Source organism: Rattus rattus, chromosome 16 (assembly GCF_011064425.1).
Source record: "Rattus rattus isolate New Zealand chromosome 16, Rrattus_CSIRO_v1, whole genome shotgun sequence".
Classification (NCBI taxonomy): domain Eukaryota; kingdom Metazoa; phylum Chordata; class Mammalia; order Rodentia; family Muridae; genus Rattus; species Rattus rattus.
The window spans coordinates 37,545,595-37,568,767 of record NC_046169.1 but is presented as its reverse complement, the minus strand read 5'-3'; the positions used below and the strand labels follow the sequence as shown (position 1 = coordinate 37,568,767).

General features: G+C 50.9%; 1 protein-coding gene across 2 annotated transcripts in view; it reads right to left on the bottom strand.

Annotated features, from left to right (window-relative positions):
* Nucleotides 1-22,950, bottom strand: part of Ccdc60 (coiled-coil domain containing 60) — a 158,175-nt gene extending 135,225 nt beyond the window's left edge. The window contains exons 1-2 of one of the 2 annotated variants that reach the window (XM_032886803.1): nt 22,448-22,624; nt 21,450-21,452 (exon numbers count right to left, since the gene is read on the bottom strand). In XM_032886803.1, coding sequence (XP_032742694.1) covers nt 21,450-21,452; nt 22,448-22,534 — 90 coding nt within the window. In that variant the 5' untranslated portion in view covers nt 22,535-22,624. Of the gene's footprint in view, nt 1-21,449; nt 21,453-22,447 lie in introns of both variants that reach the window. The other variant, XM_032886802.1, reaches the window with a different exon arrangement.
* Between the last annotated feature and the right edge of the window lie 223 nt (nt 22,951-23,173).

Below are 23,173 nucleotides of genomic sequence, written 5' to 3'. Positions count from 1 at the left end.
ATGCTCAGAGGGGCTAAAGAACTTACTCGGAGACACACAGCTGTATTTTCTGAAGCAGCCCCCTGCCCCTGGCCCCCGTAGCCCCTTCACTGAACTGGGAGCTTGTTGGTTTAAACTTGCTGGCCAGCAAGCCTGAAGCATTCTGCCTGTCTCTACCTCCTCAGCGCTGGTTTAACTGGCACATGCCACCATACCTAGCTTTTAACTGGCTGCCAGAGGATCGGCATTCAGGCTTTGCAAAGCAAACATTTTAATGACTGAGCCATTCCACTAGCACTAACCTTCTGTTGACCATAAACTCGTAATCCTCCTGCCTCAGCTCCCTGACGACTGGAGTTATGGGCATGCACCAACACTTCCAACACCATGGCCTCTCTCTACAGAAACTTACTCCTTGAGGAAGGATAGGCCCTCGAGGAAGGATAGACCCTCTGGCTGGAGTGCTCAGCTGCTCAGGATCTCGGTCCATGTGGAGTCCCCCCCCACCCCCCAGACTCTGAATGATTGCTAGGAATGCTTCTGAGATCCAGGTGGGGAAATCCTCAGGCTCAGGAGGACCAACAACCTGGTAAATCTGGAATTCTAATTAGCTCTGATCTTAAGGGCAATTGCTATGGCTGACATGTGGGTGGATGAGCAGCCTGTTTGTCTATGCTCCCCTTACTTACCCCTCCCTTCTTCCCTTCCTCCATCCTTCCATGCTCCACCCACCCATCCCTCCCTCCCATGGCTGTCCAGTGAATCATTCCCCTAGCTTAGCTCTGGAAACAGGTTGGAAGCAAAGTTTGAGATTTAGGCCCCAGAAGCAAACGCTCAGGGGGCTCCACCATTTAAACCCTCTGCACACAAGCAACAGGCGCAGTTTTGTTTGTGTGAACTGTTTTTAGTACCTTATTCCCACGTAGAAAGAAACTGGTCTGATGCAATGGCTGTCCATGAACGAGGGTGAGGGTCTACATCTCAAAAACTAGAATCTTGTAGGGAGAGCCAGTAGGTTTGGTGGCTGAGAACCAGGGGTTTCAAGGTTCAGAGGGACGGAACTACTCGCATGTCCCAAACCAGACTTTGAGAGAGAGAATGGTTTTCACACAAGTCCCTGGTGCTTATAGGCTGCAGTTGCTCTGATTTATGTGTGCATGCCGCCCTTCGAGCCTGAGGCTGCTGAGGCAGGAGATGAGCCCCCACCGACCCTGCGGAATAGTCTGAAGGAGCCACAGAAGGACCCTTTGTCAGCCATCCAACTGTGACGTGCGTTTGGGGATCGTTGCCTTGTAAATGAGGTATGAGGTGTCACCTCTGTGAGGTACATCTTCTCTCAAGCAAACGTAGTGTTCCATGCCCTCGCCCAAGCTTGAGTGAACAAGGCAATTCATTATGGTGACAGCCTGAACCTCTGTCCCTGGTGCCTGGTGCATCATGGGCATTGGGAGACTTGGCCAGGAATTTAACAACAATGTGGGGATTTTATTTGAGATGCTTTCCTTAACTCATTATGGGGTCTGTGGCTTGGAGAGGCACTGGACTTGAAAAATTGATTGTATTATTTGTGATGATCTAAGAGCAAGGGTGAAGTAGGGGCCTGGACTGGATATCTGACAGATTCCAGCAGGTTGAAGTGGGTCAAATGGCTACTTTTCCCAGCTGGGCTTCAAGCTCACCTGGGGGTAGCAGGACATGTGAGTCCTTGTCCCCTCAATGACTTTGCTCATTCAGTGTTTCCCGAGTCTTAAAGACATTTAAATCTGAACTTCTTGCTCAGAAACTGGGTTCTAGGTGACCCACATACTTCCTGATGCCCTTGACACATGTCCGAACTCCCCTTTAATCACACTTATTCATTCAACAACCACTTGTAGTACTTGCTCTGTGCCACCACTGTGCTGGAAGCCAGGCTCAGCAGACATCACCAATCAGTCCCCAATTGCTCCATTTATCTTAGTAGCAACCCTATAAGGTGTGTTCTGTCATTGTTCTTGGTTTATGGGTGGGAATGCTAAGGCTCAGAGAGGCAGAGTAACCTGTTTGTGGCTGCACAGCAGGTGAGAAATGTGTCCGTGGTCTTGTGAGTGCCTGCCCGTTATGAGCATGTATACACCATACGCACCACCTGAGTACCTGGTGCCCACAGAGGTCAGAAGAGAGCACCACACCCTCAGAACTGGACTTACAGATGCTTGAGAGCTGCCATGTGGGTGCGGGGAACTTCATCAGGCTCTCTACAAGAACAAGTGCTGCTAACCACTGAGCAATCTTTCCACCCCCCTCCCCTGTGGTCTTAACACCTCTTGTCAGCCTTTGTCTGGAAAGGGTGATTTGCAAGGGTTGGTCTAGTTTTATGTTCCTGCAGCCTTAGGGCCTCTCCTACTCTGTGGATGTAAGAAATGAGGTGAGCATTTAATAAGGCCAGTGTAAGAGTGCTGGGGTCTGTGAGTGTGCATGTGTGCATGTGTGTGTATGTGTGAGAGAGAGAGAAAGCATATATGTGTGAAAGTGTATATGAAGGTATGTTATGAGAGAGCATGTATGTGTGTGAGCGTGTGTGAGTGTGAGCATGTGTGTGAACATATGTGTGCATGGGTAAGCATGTGTAAGGGAGCATGTGTGAGCATGTGTGTGTGAGCATGTGTGTGAGCAAGTGTATATGACATGGAGCACATATGTGTGAGAGAATGTGAGTACATGTTGTGAGAGAGAATACTGTGTGCTTATGTGAGCATATGTGATCTTGTGTGTGAGCATGTATATGAACATGTGTGCATGTGTGAACATGTGTGTGCAAGAGAGCGTTGTGTGCATGTTTAACTTATGTGAGCAAGTTTGAGTGTGTAGGAGCATGTGTGTTGAGCGAGTCTGTATGACAGAGAACATATGTATGAGAGAGTGAGTACATGTTGTGAGAGCATTTGTGTGTGTGTGTGTGTGTTCAATGCAACAGAACTAGAAGACAACCATCCCCTCCCCCCCGCCCCAACTCCAGCTGCCAAACCTTTGCTGGCAGTTTTCACCTTTCTCGGGAACGGGGGACTCGCCAGGAGACAACTCAGCCCTTCTTGCCTTGTAAATCTGAAAGTCTCTACCTCAAGTCCTTTCTCTCCAAATATGGTGACTTCTCAGCCCTCAGCCTGGGTGAGGAGTGCCCCATATAAGGTCAGGCTTGTAGCTTTCATCCCATGCCAGCCGGCCAGGCTGGGTCTTCTCTCTGGTGTGCTCGCTCTGCAGCCTCCAGGCCAGGCTGCCAGGGACCCTAGTGTGGGGGCTACCGCAGCCCCATCACCTAGCTCTTCTGAGAGAACATCTTTCTGGGATGAGAGGAAGCAAAGAGGAAGAGAGGTCGGAAGGGAAGAGAGAGGCACAGGTAGTGGGGGGCGTGATTAGTGCCAATTAAGTCTGAGGCATTAAAAGTAAGATGGCAGGGAATCCACGCTCAGCTTCTTTACCTGGGGCCGTGTTCCTTACGTGGGGGAGTTGCCATGGAAACCCAAGGTTTGGACATTCATAAGCTCCTGGTAATTATGTGAAAAACTCCCCCGTGCTGAAAGGGGGCAGGAGGGACTGGGCTCTGCTAGCTCTGCTGGAGTTCAAAGTCAAGGCGGCCGATGCCATCTTCCCTGGCTAATGAGGACAGACTCAATTTCAGGTGCATTTTCAGGGTTGCAGGCCCAAGGTTTAAAGTCTGAAGGTGTATGCTATAGTTTCATGCTAGTACCGCCCTCTGCCAGGATCACGAGTCTGAATATAGGTCCTTGGTTATTTTATTTATTTTTTTGTCAAGTTGACACAAACCTGGGAGTCACCTGGGAAAGGGGGCACCTCAGTTGAGAGAATGCCGACATCAGATTGGCCAGTGGGCAAGTACTGATGCCCAAGGGTCCAGTCTATCGTAGGTGGTGCCGCCCCTGGGCAGCTGGTCCTCCTAGGGTATGTATGAAAGCAGGAAGATGGAGACCTAGGGGGCATGCCAGTCCCCCACTTCACTTCCTGCTGTCCACCTCGAGCCCCTGCCCTCGCTCTTCCTGTGATGGAGATATCCCTCTCCTCCCTTGGTTACTTTGGGCCAGTGTTCATCGCAGCAGCAGGAAGCACCCTGGCACACTGACATGGCTGGGGATGCTCGTGAGGGCTGCGGGGCCTCAGTGACCTGAGCCTCGCTGGAGCAAGAGGGGGAGAGGACCGTGGGGCTGTTGACTTGGTAGCACCCACTTCCTGCCATCTCTCAGCTTCCTGGAACATGTGAGGAGAAGGAATCCCAGCTGCACAATGCATGGAGTCACCTGTGCATTCCTGTGAGTGTGTGTGTGTGTGTGTGTGTGTGTGTGTGTGTGTGTGTGTGTGTGTGCGCGCGCGCGCGAACCCGTGTGCAGGCCAGAGTCAAAACCTCGGGTGCCATTCCTCAATAGCCATCCACTTCTTCTCTCATTGGGACAGGAGGGCTGTTTGACTTGACTAAACTGGCTAAGGGTGAGCCCCAGGGAGCGTCCAGTCTCTGCCTCCGCCAGCGCCTCGATTCTGAGCCTGTGCAGGGACCTGAACTCAGTTCCTAAGGCTTGTTAATGGCTGAGCCATTTCCCCGGTCCTTTGATCCCACCTTCTTTGAACCCTTGCCTTTGACCATGAACAAGAACAAAAGCAAAAGGGAACAAAACCCAAACCCCCAAAAGCTACTGCTACAGATGTAGGGAACAGCCTGGTTGGTGCCAGGAAGCGATGAGCCTCTTTATTTCTGCTTCTGATGACTGAACTGCAAGTGAGGGCAGACAGAAGTTCTGCTGGAGTGTTTTCTTGGCCGTTCCTGGCTAATCCAGCAAATGCTGTCTTTGTACATTCGGTGGTTAGATTATGGGTCAAGGCACGTCACTCTGCCTCTATGCTACCACAATCCCACCAGCGCTCGGCCCAGCCCCAGTCAGCTTAATCAGGATTGTCCTCAGGAGGTTTGGGTCCTGCTATGACCTCCCATGGCACCGTCTGAGGGAGATGTGTCCCCTCGTCTTCCTGAGTCTGACTCCTCGATTATCAAATGAAGCTTAGTGCAGTGCACACAGTTGTTCTGAGCTTGCAGGGACGTGATAGGCTTAAGATCTGCCTGTCACAATGGCCGCCTCCATGTGGACATGCGGTGCAGTGTCAGGTGCTGTGTGTTTCCCACCCCTACAGAGCTTTCTGCACACCCTGGGGCATGCCTTAATCTTCACCTCATTCTCTTCCGTCATCCCGGATCCTCTTCTCCAGGCTTCCTCCAGAGCCCTTCCTGCTGGAAGCACTGGCTGGAGTCACCCGGAGGCAGCCTGTGCCTGCTCTCTCTGTCACACTCACCCTGCTTGGAATGGCTTATCCGACAGGAGCCTCTGCCCCTGGGCTTCTGGCTTACATCAGGGCTGAGACCCTGCTCTGCTCGCTGTGTGAGCGTCCTGCATGAGATGTGCCAGTAAACGGCTCAGGGCTTTTTTGTTGTTTTTTAGATTTTAAAAAGGAAAGGCATGAGGAGGGGCTCCAGCTCAATCAGCAGGTGAATGGAGAAAGTCTCGTATGTTCACAACCCCAAGTACAATTCAGAAATAAAAGCAAGCACAGTCTGACATGCTTGGTCATGTGGGTGGGGTTCAAACACATGTGGGATGGGAGAGGCAGCCACAGAAGAGCATGAACCCTAACCATCACATGGCTGGAAGAAATGGGCCCACAGACATACAGTGTGGATGTTGTTTGGCTGGGGTGGGAGACGGAGGGGACCTCTATCTATGTTTACAAGTATTGGGTTGGGTGGCAGTTACACGGGCACATGTATTTTGCCATACCTTATCAAGGCACAGAACCCAGGCATGTGTATGGTATTCCACATATGTGTGCACATTGTGGTAGAACTTATAGTTTGAAAAGACGGTTACAAATGAGCGGACTGGGGCTGGGGAGATGGCCCAGGGTAAAATGCTGGCTGCACAGGCATAAAGACCTGAGTTCAGATCCCCATCGGCCATTTAAAAGCTGGGCAAGGCAGCACAGGTCTATAACCTTAGAGTGATGGGGCGGAGACAGGGCAGAGATGGGGCGATCCTCTGGGCTTGCCAGTCAGTCCAGGTCCCTACAAACTGGAAGTCTTGCATCAAGTGAGAGATCCCATGCTCCCCACAAAAATTTAAAAAGGTGGCAAGTTCTAGGGAGAGACACCTGATGCTAACTTCTGGCCCCTACACATGCACGTGCACCTGTGCACATCCAAGCACACAGATGCACACACTCACACATGCACACACACACACATGCACACACACATATACATACTCATACACATACACACATACACACACTCACACATACACACACTCACACATACACACACTCACACATACACACACTCACACATACACACACACACACATACACACACTCACACATACACACACTCACACATACACGTCATACACATTCACATACACACAAACATGTATGCTGCCCCCACCCCCTACAGAACAGATTAATAGAACAAACAGGTAAGAAGGACCAGGGAAGCTTGGGGTGAGGAAACGGGACTGAAAGTCCTGGCAGCTGAGCACTGAGGTTTCTGAGAAAGGAGGGTGAGGGGTGTGGCTTATTTTCCTCACAAGACGGATGGGGAGGAAGATAAATAGCAAAGGCTTGTAATTTCAAAGTTGCTGGAGAGATGTGGAGGCAGAAGCACAAAGGAGAGAAAATTCCAGAACAATGAGTATTTAGGAACTATAAAACAAATGCACAAAACCGAATGGCACTTTTACAGAAACACCATACAAGAAAAGCCCTGCTCACTATAGTCTGACAAAAGCCAGCGAAAATGTCCCTTACAGCAAAGGAAAAACTTTTTAAGTCATGCACAAAGAGTGAAGGATTGTCTCAACACTGCACTTGTGGGACACGGGGCTGATTAGCCCAGCAGGCAGGGCTGGTGGGTTCCAGCAGGTCAGGGTTCTGGCTGATGACCTCTCTGCTTCATGATTGGCTGGCAGATGTAAGCACCTCCTACTCCCGCTGTCACCCTCTGCTCCTGCAAATGCTACACTATCTTCTGTGCTTTGAGGCTGCAAGCTAAAATGGGCTCTTCCCCTCCAACTGCATCTGCCGCAGCCACTGATAGCGGGTGGTCTGTGCATGGGTCTGCATCTGAGGCAGGGCCACTGTGGATGACCAGACACATCTACCTGGGTGACTAGGGGTGAATCTTCTGAGAAGCCGGATGCCAGACCACCCATCCTTCCTCTGTGCAAGGACTTTCAACGGGTGAACAAACGAGGCATCAGCGGCATGTTCCGCAGTCAAACCTTTCGTCTCCTAAACTCTTTCTGTCGAGTGTTTGATTACAACAACGTAAAAGTAATGCAGAGCGACCGAGAGATGACTGTGGGACAGGTGTCATTAAGGCAGCCTCTGTCTGCTCTAGGGCAGGCGGTGTGCCCTGAGGGCCATGACTGTAGTGGGCCAAAGGGTTGGAGAGAGAGAAAGTAAGTTCATGAGAGAGTCAGAGATCGCTTCTTCAACGGACCTTGCAGTGGGTGTGGTAACTCGAATCTTTAGTTCTGGGTACTCAGGAGGCAGAGGCAGGCAGATTCATTTGAGTTCAAGGCCAGCCTGGTCTCTAATAAGTTCCAGGACAGCCAAGGCTACACAGTGAGACTGTCTCAGAAAAGACAATGAAAGAATGAAAGAATGAAAGAAAGGAAGGAAGAAAGAAAGAAAGAGAGAGAGAGGGAGAGAAAGAAAGAAAGAAAGAGAGAAAGGAAGGAAGGAAGGAAGGAAGGAAAGAAGGAAGGAAGAGAGAGAAAAGAAGTTGCTGATCTATCTTGCCTCTGGACCCAGCAAAATACTTAGGAGCTCAGAACACACATAAGTACCAACACTTAATCTGGGTACCCACACTGGAGACTCAGAAGGACCAGGATATCCTAGTTACCCAAGGCTACCTCAAGTAGGGACTAACTCTAGCCCCATTTTGCAGATAAGAACACTGAGATTCTGAGATTCTTCATCTGGGAGACTCCACAGGTAGGACTCCTGCTGTGCCAAACACGACCCTTCCTTCTAGTTGCGTTAAGCAGGAAGTGGGCCAGATGCCATTGAAGGGTGCGTTCTGGCTTCTGGTAGGGTTGGGATCGACTGCACCCACTGGCTCAGCTCCTGTTTGGGGTGCTTAACACCCCCACCCCATCTGCTTTAAGAACAGTGGAGCCTTTCAGAGGTGGAGCCCGTCCTGTGGGTGGGCATAGGTGGTTCCACAGACCCAGTTCTGAGGGTACCCTCTGGTTTGTCTTTCCACCACGCCCTCCCTGCTGCGGTGGAGGAAATCTCTCTGAAACTGTGAGCAGAAATCTCTGTCTACCTTTAAGCTGATTCTGCCAGGGTTTTTGGCCACAATAAAATGCACATTCCCCAGTATCAGCCCTTTGAAGAACTGGGGGAAGCCAATCGGAATGACTGGTTTGTTTAGAATGACTGCCCTGCTTTCACAACCCGGGAGAGGATTCTTTCTTTTGGTCCCTGTCGGCTTCCATTCTGCACCTATCTGAGCACAGAGCCAGTGCCCGGGAAAACTTCCTGACTTTGAGGAGAAGCACAAGGCCCCTGCATGAGCTTGCACCCCATCCCACTTCTGCTTGAATCCTCTTGGCCTGTGGCATCCACTCCCATCCCCAACCCCAAAGTCAGTGCTATGCTCGCTGGAACCAGGCTGGATAAAATGAAGAAATTATCTGCAGTAACACTGCCTGGTCTGCTTCCAGCCTTGTAACCAAGTTCTTTATCAGAACAACCCCATTCCTCAGCAGGCAGCACTGTGGGAAGCCCTGCATTCTGTGCGGTACTCTGAAGGAAATCTCCGTTCTCCTTGGTAAAAGCAGACAGGCAACCTTCAGCAAAGGCTACTGACGCCTAGGAGCCCCGAGGCCAGGTTCTTCCCCGGGACCACTGGGCTTATGGCCCTGTCCTTCATTGTTGAGATACACGCCTCTCAATCTTGCCTAGTGATCTACCCAAGGTACTCGGCTACAGACAGATGCCCACCACAGTCCCGGGCGGATGGAAGGGTATTCACATATCTGGGAGACGGGGTGGGGTGGGGGCGGCGGGGTTGCTTAGCAGTGGGTCTGGAACACTTGTTCCTTTGTCCAAACGGCCAGCTTGGCTTCTCTGTCTTTCCTCCTTTTAAACCTGTGAGATTGTTGAAACAATTAATTAAGCTAATTAAGCTAAAAGAAGAAAAAGGGTACTTTATGTATTGGTCTTCATTGTTACAATGACATGGGAGAGAAAGGAGGAGGGGAGGGAGGGGAGGGAGAAAGACGGAGAGATAGAGATGGGAGGGAGGGAGAGAGAGGGATTGATTTAAGATGGAAGGCTCAGTCCTCACTCCCGGGAAATAAACACATCTCTCTGCTTTCTCAGAAGCAACGCTTTCCCCTTCCTCAGACTCAGGGCTGCCTGCTTAGGTGGTACTTGGCCTCAGCCCAGCATCCCCTCCATCCAGACCCCTGCTGCCTGCCATTTAACTCCTGCCCTCTTAAGCCCCAGAAGAGGCTGTTATTCTTCCTAAGCAGACAAGGGCCAGATGACATCCAAAAAGGAAGTAGGAGGGCAGTCTGTGAGTAGCCACAGCCTGCCCACTCTGGTTAAGAGTTCTGTGGTCAGGGTGGTTTCTCTACATATGCCTGTCACTTCTCACGGGGGTGACACAGGCTGAGAGAGCAAAGTTGGAAGCTGAGTTTGGAGAAACTCAACAAAACAATGAAGCCAAACCTCTGCCCAGGGACTGACCAGTGAGCATCTAGAGAATGGGGCAAGGGTGGGGGTGGGGCATGTGGACCTTTGAGTGTGGACAGACCAGGTTTCGAGGGTTGATCTCTCCCTGAACAGTGGGCCTCTGTCTTAGCCACTGTTCTATTGATGTGAAGGGACACCACAGCCAAGGCAGCTCTTAATAAATGGCAGCGTTTAACTGGGGCTGGCTTACAGTGTCAGAGGTTTAATCCATTGTCATCATGGTGGCGGGATTGGGGAACATGGCAGCACACAGGCAGAGTGAGTGCAAGAGAAGTAGCTGAGAGTTCTACATCTGGATCCACAGGCAGCAGGAAGAGAGAGCCACTGGGCCTGGCTTGAACTTTTGAACCATCAAAGCCCACCCCAATGACACACCCTTCCTCCAAAGACACAATGACTTCCTTCCTCCAGCAAGGCCACACCCCCAATGACACATCCTTCCTCCAGCAAGGCCACACCCCCAATGACACACACTTCCTCCAGCAAGGCCACACCCCCAATGACACACACTTCCTCCAGCAAGGCCACACCCCCAATGACACACCCTTCCTCCAGCAAGGCCACACATCCTAATCCTTCTCAAGTAGTGCCACTCCCAGATGACCAAGCGTCCAACTATATGAGCCAATGGGGGCCAGCCATTCTCATTCAAACCACCACAGCCTCCATTCAAGTCCCCCAACCCCTTTTTTTCTTCTGAGACCGTTTTCCTGCCTGCAAAACGGAAGAGACATTGCCTTCCTCATAGGGTTGACCTGAGACCTAGAGGTAATGTCTGCTGCTCCCGTGGTACAATGCTGTGATGCCCTGGTACCCAGGAAGGAAAAGGACAGACTTATGCTGCAGACTAGTGACAGGTGCCACAGGTGGCAGGCCCAAGCACAGCGAGACAGACCGAGACAGACAGACAGACAGACAGACAGACAGCTTCGGGGGGGCTCCGAGCTCACTGCAGAAGAATGGCCCCACGGGCCTTGGCTACCATGAGGAGGTAAGCAGAGCGGGCAGGGAGGGAGGGATTTGAGAAGCGATTGCCTCTACACCAGCTTCTGCAATGCTGGGCTGAGACTACAGAATGGAGGACCATATGGGGGCTTGCAGCTGGGGGCTTGGGGGGCGGTTCTTCCAGCGCCTCCCTAGAGAGCCTATACGCCGGGGCAGGCCAGAGAGTCTTCTGGGGGATGAAGAGTGGAAGCCGTTTGGTCGAGGCACTTCAGCAGTGTGTCAGTGAGAGCGTACTAGTGTGCCTCCTCTTGGCAGAGAGCTTTTCTATGGGAATGTATGACTTATTGATGGCTACAACACCGGGGAAAATGTCTCTGCCATCTACATCAATGATTAACTGTCTAGGTCCTCCCCGTGGGGTGGGACCTGATGGCTGATTCCCCATCCCAGGGTGATGATGGGCTCAGTCCCAGGACAGTCATGCACAGCTCAATGGGCTACACACAGGCATCCCACAGGCAGTTTGACAAGAGGAAGGGGTCTAACAAGAGAGGGTGACAGGGATGAACATGGCTGAGATACATCAGGCACACGTATGAGTAAAGCCCAAGGAGGCCCATTATGATGTATATTTAACATATGCTAATAAAACACTAAAAATATAAGGAAGGATCAAGTTTGCCTGTGCCTGCTCCCACAGACCCTGTGGGTTGGCCCCCAACTCACATGGTCCTCCATCCATCCCATGGTGAGGACGCCGGGTTCATGTTCTCCCAGGTTCCCTGATGCCTTCCCTGAGCCTTGAGACACCTCCTTTAAAAGGTCTAAAAATATCTGAGAGCATCTTGATTAGCAGACAAGTTCTGCTAATAAGCAAGGGGGACGTAGGTGACAACCCTGTGCTAATTACCTTTTGGGCATTTGCTTCAAGGGCTCTCGGGAAGGGAACATTGCCGGCTACATCGCCCTCTTGGCGCCTTCTCCTGCATGCATATGAAACAAACAGCTGGAGAGCCGTGTCTCTGGAAATGTCAGTGTCTAAACATTCTAATTCTTGGTATTTGTGGGCCACTGGCTTTGATCCCTCCACAGCAAGAGAGGGAGAGGTGATTACCCCCAGCGAGCGCTTCCTACACCAGGGCATGACGTCATTGTTGTAGTTGACAGTCCTTCCAACAAACCAGTCAAGTGGGGGAGAGGAGGAGACTGAGGCACAGGGAGTCGCTTGCCCATGGGGGTGGGTGGTGATGGTTAGTCCTGACTGGGAGATGCACCACACCTCTGGGGTGTTTCTGTTGAGTGTTTCCAGGAAGGGGCGAGTGAGGAGGGAAGACCTTTCTTCACAGTGGGCATCTGAGTAGGGTAGAGTCTGCTTCACGTACATGAGGCCCTGGGTTTCATCTCTAGTATCCTGGCCACTCTTCCCGCCTCCAAAAGAGGGCCAAGGAATCAACAGTGACCCCTGCCTGCTAGTAGGGACATTCCTCTCCTTAGAGAGCATCCTGCTCCAGTTTCTTCGGCCTTTGAACATGGAAGGGATACCGCAGCTGCCCCCTCTACCCCACAGGGAACTTCCGGACCTTCGTGGATAGATTGATCGGTACTGTTGAGGCAGGGGACTGATCTGGATGTTCCCCATTCCAGAGTGCAGCTAGCCATTCTGGGCTCTCCAGACCCTGTTCTGTAACAAATCCTTTTATGGTGTGCATCCTGGGCCCCAGCAGTTGACTCAGCTGTTAAGAGTGCTTACTGCTCTTGGAGGGGGCCTGGTCTCAGTTCCCAGTACCCACACTGGGCAGCTCACAACTGCCTGTAACTCCAGTTTCCAGGGGGCTTCAATGCCCTCTTCTGGTCTCTAAGGGCTCCTGCACACACGTGTGTATGCACATACATGTGTACAGGCACGCATGCACATAAATACGGCTATTAACCGTCTTGGCATACATCTTGGCATATACACCCAGTCTAATTGGTTCTGTTCCTCTAGAGAAGCCTGCCAGTCGCCAGTTTGCTATCCCTGTGGAACAGCCAGCGTAGGCTGGGACAGGTGGATGGGACGTCATGGGTCCCTGCACAGGTGGGACCTACGACTGCCTGAGGAGATGCATGCAGATGTGGAAGGTTACCCCAGACAGACTCTCAGGGGCTTCTGCCCTGTGCATGGGCACTTTCTGAATGTTCTGTTCTCTAAGCCACGTGGCCAGGTATCAGGGAGAAAAAGTGATCAAATTTACAAAGCTGAGTGCTTACTTTTTTTTAAACAAACCAAAACCCTATAGGTCAGAGCTTAGATTCAGAAGGAACTCATTTAACTGGATATACCTAGATTATCCAACCCAATTAAGCTGTTAAATGATCAGCCTCTCTGCCTCCGCACTCGGCCTCCTCTTCCTCATCCCTCATTAGCTGGGCTGATCGGCTCCGTTCCTTTAGCTAGCAGGCCTTGGCAGTGTATTGACCTGGAATCAAAGCACGCCTTTCCTAGGAACATGGCTCTAATTAGAAACGGCATGCACCAAGAGGGCTCTGTTTGGGAAGTTGACTGCTTGTTTTCTTGCTTCCTTCCCCGTGCCAGAAGCCTAACAGCATATTTTAGCGGGATCTCAAGAAAATGCAAATGTCCTTGCCCGTGGTTACGGGCACAGTCAGATTCTCATGCGCGGTGCCTGAAGCTAAGCTTGGCATTCTCCTTTTCCTGTCAGAGACATTTTTGAATATACTCCTTGGGAACTTGCTCCAACAGATGCCTCTCTGAGAGTGGGGCTCGCCTCCTGCTCTGGTGTTACCACAGCTCGTGAGGCTCCTCTCAGCAACGCAGGCTCTCCGAAGTTATTTGGTTTGGGATTGAGACCTCGACTGCATCATCTGCTTATGAGAAATATTGTCAGTGTGCTGGAATGAAGGATTACCTAGGAGGTAAAGCCCTGGGCACATCGGTGAGGGGTGATATCCGAGGTGGGAAGACTCTCGGGCAAGTGTGGGTGGCACCAGTCCCCAGGCTGGGGTCCTGGGCTGACCTGACAGGAGAAAGTGATATGACCCCTAGAATGGATCACTGTCCACTTTGTTGGGACAGGTTGGGGGTCCAGTGTGAACAGCCTCCTCGAGCTCCAGTCATCATGGCGTCTCTAACCCACCCCCCACCTTCCACCCTGTAACTGTGACCTGAAATAAACCAGTCACCAGTCCTCTCGTAGGCTGCTGCTGTCTGGCTATTATGTCAAAGCACCCTGAGATGTAGCTAGAGCAGGAGCGAGCAGGAGCCCACTTCGGGGCTCAGGTTCCTCATCTCTGCACAGAAGTCATGATCCCATCTGCATGGGACTGAGGGGTAGTGGTGCCCGATAGGTCGGAGCTCATTACACTGCTTTCCCCAGTCAGGACACAGCAACAGGGGCCAGGAAGGTCCAGGTCAGACCCTCTGCCTAGGTGAAGATGAAGGAGCTCACACGGGTCTCCCAGAGTCATCCAGACAGGCAAGCAAGAGAGCTGGGAGCCAGGGCTCACCCTTCCAGGCAAAGGGCTGGGCTGTTCCGCCACCATGTGGACTTCTGGGAGCATCAGGACATGGAAAGCCATGGGCTTGGTGGCTTCTGGTGATGGTGTTGAGAGGTCGCTCTGACTCGTTTCCTTCCTGGGTTCCTGTGGCTCCTCTTTCTGTCTCAAGCAGAATTGGTTTGGTTTTGATATTAATGGATGCTGTTTGTGAACCAAGCAGCTCCTGGAGAGAGGGGTCTGCTTCAAGCAAAGCTAGGCCCTCATCCTGAGGGAAGAGAGGGAGGGAGGGAGGGAGGGAGGGAGAGACTGACTCTGTGTGTCTCTGTGTGTGTGTGTGTGTGTATATAAGTATATGTGTGTATGTATGTGTATGCATGTGTATGTGCATGTGTATATATATGTATATGTGTGTGTGTATGTGTATGTTTGCGTGTGTATATGTGTGTTTGTGTGTATGTGTTTGTGTATGTGTGTTTGTGTTGTATGTGTGTGTTTGTGAGTATCTATGTGTGTGTGTTGTGTGTGTGTGTGGGGGGGTGATGACTGTCTCTCTGTATGCATGGGTATTTGTATTTATGTAGTAGTGAGAGTTTTGGTTTTTTTTTTTTAACAACCCAGTTATGTTATGTGAATTTGTGTTTTAATCCATGATGTGGAAATCGCTTCAGTTTGTCCACGGCTGCTGACTGTGACTGTCTGGTACTCTAGGAGGGGGGTGATTTTGGCCATCAGCAGCAGTTCGGGGGACTCTGAAGAGGGAATACATTTCAGAGCACCGAAGGGGCAGGAGGCACTCTGAAGAAGGCGGCTGCTGCTCCCCCTGATGCTGCTCCTCCTGCACAACTGTTGTTTTTGGATTATGTGTGTATTCACACATATATGCACATGGGTTTATGAGTGGAGGAAGGAGGAGGAAGATGAGGAAGATGAGGAAGAGAGCCACTTCTATGAGGAAGAGACCATGAGGCAGAGAACCATAAAGGACCTTGTTCCTTGGAACATAGCAATAATGGATGCCCCTGCTTGCCTCCTGTGTACTATGAAATTAGTATTTGCTTTGTCCCGATGTCTCACAGCACCCAGTCTGTGTCTATCCAATGCTCAAGGTTCAGGTCACTCGAATCTCCCTCCCTGAGGAATAATACCAGAAGGCACCGTGCAAGCTTTCAAAGGAGGAAGGCAGCCGGGAGTCCAACCCAGCTATGACACCTCTGGGCCACACCAGTGACCAGCGAGGCACTGTGGCATGGCTGCAGTAGTGGCACATGTACCTCGGCAGCGACCAACAGCTCTTTAGCTGAAGTTAAGATCCATTCAACGGGAGGGAGGCTAAGCCGGGTGCTAGAAACCTGGCTGACTACCCAGTGCTGGCAAATTCATGGTTGGTTGTTGGAGAAGAATCCGCAACCAGTTTATTAGTTCAGCATCATCCCTAGCAACCGTCCATGACTGTCAATCCTCACACCCACAGAGAAGTGTAGACCTCGCCCCTCATCACGGAAACTTCTCTTTGCAACAGACAGAGGCCACTACAGAAAACCACAACCAATCGAGACGCAGAGTTACGGAGCCCGGTCTCGGTGGATAGGACACCTGCAAAACACCCCAGCACCTAAGGCTCGGGGAGGGAGGGATCATTGCAGAAGAGGGTGCGGAAAGACTGCAAGAACCAGAGGATCTGGGAGTTTGCTGTGAGATCCTGTTTCCTGGTAACATCAGGAGCCACGCCCACTGGGTGTCACCAACATGGCCGCCGAAACGTGAACTGAACAAGGAGGGCTCCAAAGGATGTGCAGAACGGATGGAGGGAAGCGCTCGAGGCCTGAACCCAGCACAAAGAACTACAGGCAACCAAGGAAGGTTGGGAGTGGGAGAGGTGGCCCCTCCTGGGGAGGACACACCAATTGGTGCTCCAGTGCCAAACTGTCAGCCCCATAACATAATTCAGGTAGCATTATAGGAGCTGGAGGGGTATTTAGATGTATACAAATACACATATATTTTTGTACTAATTGTTGTATATATGTATATTTACATATGTATATATGTATGTATACATGTACACACATATATACACATGTACATATGTGTATATACATACATACATGTACACGTGTACATATATATGTATACATATGTACACGTGTGTGTATATATATATATGTATGTATATATAAAATAACTGTAGAAAATAACAAGAGGCCATGAACTTGAAGGAGAGCAGGGAGGACTTACGAAATGGATGAGGAAAGGGAGGGAAAGGGAGAAATGCTGTAATTAAATTATAATCTCAAAAATAAATTTGAAAAAATCAGGTTACACGCTTCTTTATGTAGTCAGCTCTTGGTCGCTATGGCTTCTGCATCTATGTATTCCCCCAACTGTGGAGTTCCAGAAACATTTCAAACATCTCCATTTCTACTGAGGACGTAATGGTTCCTGAACAATGCAGCCCAGCGTGGCAGTGGTGCTCACAGAGGTTGCGTTGGGTTGGGTCAGGTATGTGTAAAGCCCCGTGAAGTTATAGCAGCTATTCGAGTGGGTGTGTGCAGGTTTGGTGCAGACACTGTCACCTGTCACTTTGTGTCGGGGGTGTGTGTAGTTGTGGGTTTGGGTTGTGAATGGGGTCCTGGTGGCATTACCGAACCCCTTCGATTGATAGTCACTTATGAGGATTCTCTCCAACAGGAGTGTGGGATCCTTGGGAGAAGACCCAGGATTCGCTTCATGTTAGTGTCTCTCAAACATCTGTCACAGGGTAGGCAGAAGATGACCCTAGCCTGCAGCTGGGAGAGCTGCCTCCCCTTCTGCCCCTGAGCTACAGCATACGAAACATTTGTACTCGTCTCACAAACCATCCCAGCTCCATGGTCTTTGAGAAGCCTCAGGCCACCTGCAGGTCACTAGACACGATGGCTTTCAAGTTCTTACATAAACCTTCGACGACATACATCCCAGTTTGGGTAGAAACATTTGAGATCTGTAGCTTCCCCCCTCCCCCGGAAGATGTCCCCGGTGGGGTTTGAACATAGGAACTCAGAACAGGAAAATGGCACTGTCTCATTGCCAGCGACGATGGGTTTGAATTTAGAAAGGTCTCAGAGGGGGTAAACTATGTTGGTTTGTTCAGCCCGAGAAACGTATAATCGGTTCTGTTGGATTTTTACATAAATGGTAAATGCCCCTCAATGCTGAAATCCTGTGTGGATTCATGAAACATTTGGATTCAGTGGTGCCTCCTGAGGTGTGGAGAATGTGCAGTCGTAGGAAGGTCAAGGTGGTGTGTCCTACAGCCATGCCATGGCCTGATTAAACAGTCCCTGCACTGTCCCTGATGACCCAGCATTCACCATGTCTGGTGTGCACTTGGGTTCCAGGTCAGCTGGGTGGGTAGTTGCTCCACAGGGAGACGCTACTCCTCCCCGCTGCACTTGTTTCTCAGTCACCCTGCCCTGTAGTGTCTGCTGGAGATGACTTGGAAAAGGAAGCTTTAGTGTGGCTTACGGCAGGGAGGGCGTGTTCTCAGATCACATCATGGCCAGGAAGCAGAGAGAAGCCCACGCATGTGCATGCACACGAGTGCGTACACACACACACACACACACACACACACACACACACACACACACACTTCATCCCCTGGAAGTGTGCTCACACCTACTGTGACAACCAAGGCTGAAGGTCACCCTGGGCCCTCATATGGCTTTCCTAGGGTACCACTGTGGGCAAATGCAGTCACTGGTGTGGGGCTGGGATACGGATTTTCAACCCGTGCATCGAGACCCCCTTGACAAACCTCTGTCTCTAAAACCATTTACATTATGACTCATCACAGTAGCAAAACTGTTAATAAGTAGCAATGAAACAAGGTTATGGGTGGGGGTCACCACAACATGAGGAACTGCATTAAAGGGGCCATAGTGCAGGAAGGCAGAGAACCAGTAGGCTAGGACAAGGATGCCTTTCTTTTCCAGATCCACCCGTCGGCGCGTGTCTAAGGAGTGAGTCCTCGTGTTGGAGGTTTTATGAGCTCATTTGTATCAGTCACTAATGATCTGTCAACCCAATGCCATCTCCAACACAACCATCTGCCTCCTGCCTGGCTTTCTGCATCAGGGTTAGAGAAATCGTCCTAGTCACTCTTACACTGAGAAAAAAAAATGGCAACACTATCCCAGCAAATGAGACAGAGGGGGGAGGTAAGCCAGGATGTTTCTTGACTTGTTTCATCCAAGGGACACACCCTCACTTGGCTGTGAGACCTGGAGTTGGGGTAGTCATTTTGTAACCAAGGGAAGAGGTTGTGGCATTCCAGAGCTATTGAATTGATACAGAAACTGCCTGCCTCCAGACTCCTTACCATGAGAGAAGCAAATTCATGTTTATGTCGTTTATGTCACCCTGGTGGTTTTTTTTTGTGTGTGCTTGTAGCCTGCAGTGGTCCTAATCAATACATGGCGGTTTCCTTTGATTTTTCTGGATAACATGTGGCTCTCCACGGGATTTCAGTGTGAGCGATGGGACCAGACCGAGGGCTAAATCCAAGGGACCTGAACTATGCTCATGGGCACCCTTTTTTTAATTAACTAATTAATTAAAGTAATTATTTTGAGACAGAGTCTGGTTTTACAGCCCAGGCTGGTCTCGAATTCATGATCTCTCCAGTCAGAGCTTTCCAAGTAGTTGGAATCCCAAGCCTGAGCCATCCTCCATGGCTGCTCCCTTCCCTACAACCTAAAGGTTCAAACTGGGTCAGAATTTCTGCCACCAGGGTGAACTCCTCAAAGGTGTCTTAGCTCCCATGCAAAATGGAAACAGGCCCAGACCTGCACTCTCTGCCTCTCCCGGAGCTGGGATCTGGCCTTGCTCGAGATGGGGCACACTCTACTGTGAGCTTCTAGACCTTTCGCTGGTGGTGGGTAGAGCGTCAGACTGGTGGTGGCATTCCTAGCCAGCCAGAGAAGAAAGAGAACACAGCCTACAGGGCTGAGACGTCACAGCACCTCTCAGGCACCTGTCTAACTTTTTAAGATGCCCACCCTCATGGACCCCAATTCCATTCAACCCGGATCACAGATTCGCACCCTGGACAGGTCTGAAGGGGGACGGACTTCAAAGGCAGAGTCCCCTCCCCCCCAACCCCCTACAGCTTACACTGCAGGAGGAAGACTTTCTGCTCTGTCTCTCTCCTTCCTCCCACAGCCGCCTCCTCCCCCTCCTGCACAGCTGCTTTGAGGAGGGACAAAAAGCAGCCTAATTCTAGTCCACTGCAGAGCTTGCCTATCCCTCATCAGGAGGAAGTGGGCCAGCTCCTCCCTGCCTCCTGATTGATCACTGAGAGGAGTTGCTGTCACAGGGTCGGCAATTAGACACGGTGAAGGTTCACTATGGTGGATGGTACCAGGCCGGAGCATTAGGCCATGAAGAAAGAGAGATAGAGAGGGGTGGGAGGGATGGAGGGGGGGAGGAAGGAAGAAAGAAAAACAATCCAAGCCAGGAAATTGCAATTGCTTTGTTCAGTCACCATGGGTCCCCTTGGAGAGAGAAAAGGCTCCCTGCTATTTTCCTGACCTATGTCTTGCCTGGCACACAAGGGCTGCCTGCCTCCCCCACCCCACCAACCCCCAGCATTAAATCACAAATGGTCATTAGATAATTTACTGCTTTTCAGGGTAATCGGAGATTCTGTGCAGGGGGTGTGGCGTCCTTGATAGAAGGGGCTCACCTGGCTCCTACCTGCCCTTTACCACAGTTCCTCCTGTCTGTTGGGAGAGGAGAACCACAGCAGAGCCTGTCCTCCTGCTAGCTGGGGTCCCTCAGGCGGGAGAGAGGGGTTCTGAACTGCCTCGCCCCTCCCTCTCGGGGTACAGGCACTCTGCGTGCAGGGTGAGCTGGGGCCAACGCCTCTTCAGGTCTGCTCAGTATCAGGAGTCCTGCCTGGATCCTCATTCCCTCTGCTTGCCTGCTCAGTTCTTAGGAGAGGACCACACCGCAGGGCTCTGCGGGCTCCAGAGTCCCCATGGATAAGACCTTAACCCTCCAGTCATCAATGAGATGAGACATCACCATCCTGGCGCTGACATTACCCCCACAAACCCATCCCTTCCTTAAGCAGTGGTGTCAGGGTGGGAGCCTTTCAACGGAATTTCATCTATGGTGAGAGGCACACCATGTTCTCCATGTCATCGTCTCTGAGAGCAGCAGCTCATCCTGTCACCTCACTAACTGGTGGAGCTTGCTTTCATAGTGATGCAAGATGAATGAATGAATACATAAACGAATAAAATCCAAACCCATCAAAAACAGAAGCTTGGAAGGTTCTACTTTTTTTTAAAGAAATGGGGACCGGCGAGATGGCTCCGCAGGGTAGAGGGGCTTGCTGCTCAAGCCTGCTACCCGAGTTCTCCTCCCAGAGCCCAGGTACAGATGGTAGGTCAGGATTTCCTTTCCGTGAATCCTGTGAATACTCGCATACTCGGAGACCTCACCCCAGGCCATGCACCCTGAGAACAATAAGTGCAGACTTAAAAGTGGCACATGTATTAAAAAAAAAAAATTTGCAGAGTGGGGGATGGAGAGGAACAGATTGGTCTGAAGTGACCCTTAGGGTGGGGCTGAAATCCATACGGGTTGTTGGAGAATCTACTCATGTTTGTATTACTGAGGTGGGAGGAGGTTTCCCCGGGAGTATTTTTGGGGGGGGATCTGGCCAAGTTTAAGGTGTTCTTTTCTATCTTTGGGTTGATGACAGCAAGGCAGCAACTCCAGGAACCAGGAGCCAAGGTCACCACCCTTCTAGAATGTGCAGAGTCTCATAAGGCCCTTAAGCACAGCTCGCAACTCTTTGGAAAAAGTAAAGCTATTTACCTTTGCGGAATACTTCAGACTGAGCGGTCATTTTCTTCAGACCTACTTCCTACAGTCAGAGAACACTTCTGGGGAGTCTGCCCAGACACGCCCTCTGTACCTGCTCCAGGTCACAACCAACTCAGGCCTCGCTCTCCCTCTGGTCCTGCTCTGCCAGGAAGTTTGGTCCCAGAGGGGATGCTCTGGGGCAGACCCACTCAGTGGAATATTTAGAGATGACAGGAGAGGCCCGAGGCTGAATGCTGGAGAGGGACCATCCCCAGTGGGCAGAGTGAGGAGGGGTGAACCAACGATGTACAACTATTTTAAGAGGAGCAGTCTAGGGATCGGAGAGATGGCTCAGAGGTTAAGAGCACTTGCTATTTTTCCCCCCAGGGGACTAGGGTTCCATTCTGTGAACACACACACAGGGCAGCTCACAATCATCCTTAACTCCAATCCCAGGGGATCCAGCCGCCCTCCACAGGTATGAGGTACACATACAGTGCACATCTAAGCACGCAGGCAAAGAAAGATTCATAAGCACAACACAAAAACAGCAAAATCTTAAAGAGCTAAAGACGCTTGGAACATTCTGGGCCATGTATAAAGTGGCGAGCTTGAAAGTTTCCCCATGAGCTTTTACTGAATCCCTGGGGGTAGAGCAGCTGGTATCCCCCACTCCCTCCCTTGGCAAACCATGGCAGAGTAAGACTTCGAAGACATCAATGTTAAATGTACTTAAACCATCATCTACACCAGTTAAGACATTTGCATCTAGAAACCCTTGACCCCAGTTGGTACCAAGGACATAATCACATGTCTCACACCCACTTATACACAGCCGCAATGACAGTCTCCATATTTGAGTCTCTTACTCTTTCTACTATTTTGGCCCATCTCGGTCTCATCGGGGAGAAAGAGAGGCTCAGAGATGTGGAGAAACTTGCCTGACAGCGTGCAAACAGCCAGCCTACCCTGCAACCCCGTCCCCGCCCCCAAAATGGGACACCCTTGCCCCCAACCTCCACAAAGTGATAGGAAGGGCTCGTGTCTCCAGCCCAGTGGATCTCTGGAACTAAGTTCTGTGATTCTAGTCTACAATTCATCTTCATTTCTCCCCGACTTTCTACAGTGTCTCTATCAATTTAGTCCATCAGTTTGGAATTACTGCCTAATGGGATAGGCCCAGCTTGCAGCTCTGATCCGTGTTTTCATTCGCTGTGCGAAGCCAACCATTGAGAGCAACAGGGATGTCTGGACAAGTTAATTATACCTAGGCCCTCGTACATATCCACACCCCCCGCGCCCCCCCTCCCCGGGCGAGCCTGCACCTAATCCATTGCTCTTGTTTCGCAGAGAGATAGTAGCTTACCTGGGTCAGCTGATCTGAGCCAGAAAAGAGCCAAATGGCCTTGCTGGGGACTCTTTGTAACTTTTTGGTGGCTGGCGCTTTGGTCATCTTGAGGAAAAAATTAACTTCAGTCTTTAAGCCGGTACCTCCACTGAAAGGCTTTTTGTTGCTTTTCCCAGAATCTTGCCTTCAACACTCACTGGTGTGAAACAGTCTAGAAAGTTCTACCAGGTCCCCAAGTCCCAAGTTCAGGGACTGCAAAGAGGTTTCTCTCTGAGGACTTGTTTCAAAGCTGAGCATCTGGGTAAAGAAGTCCGACTAGGCCCGAAGCAGGCAAACCTGAGACTATTTAACTCGCACAAAATCAGTTTTATAAGTCTTCCCTATTTTAAAGGAGGAGATATGTTTCTCCTATACGCAAAATAAAATGTAAATTGAAAAAAAAATAAAACTCTACAGAAAAAAGTCCCACCCTCGGCCAGCGAGACCAGGGACTAAGGCGGGCCCCACCATGGGGCTCGGCCTTGGGGCTTAAAACTGCCAGGTAGGGCACGCTCGCTCGGTTACCTGGCAACCGGACGCCAAGGACCGCCTTCGCTTCCTCCTCGGCCGGGATTGGTGGAGACGTGGGCCCCAACTGTTCTTGGTTGCTGGAAAGGGGCTCTGAGCTGGTGGCTGGCCAGAGAGCCACAGTTGAGGGGGTGTTTAACTTTTTCTGCTCAGGCTGGAGGACTCCAGTCTGCTCTC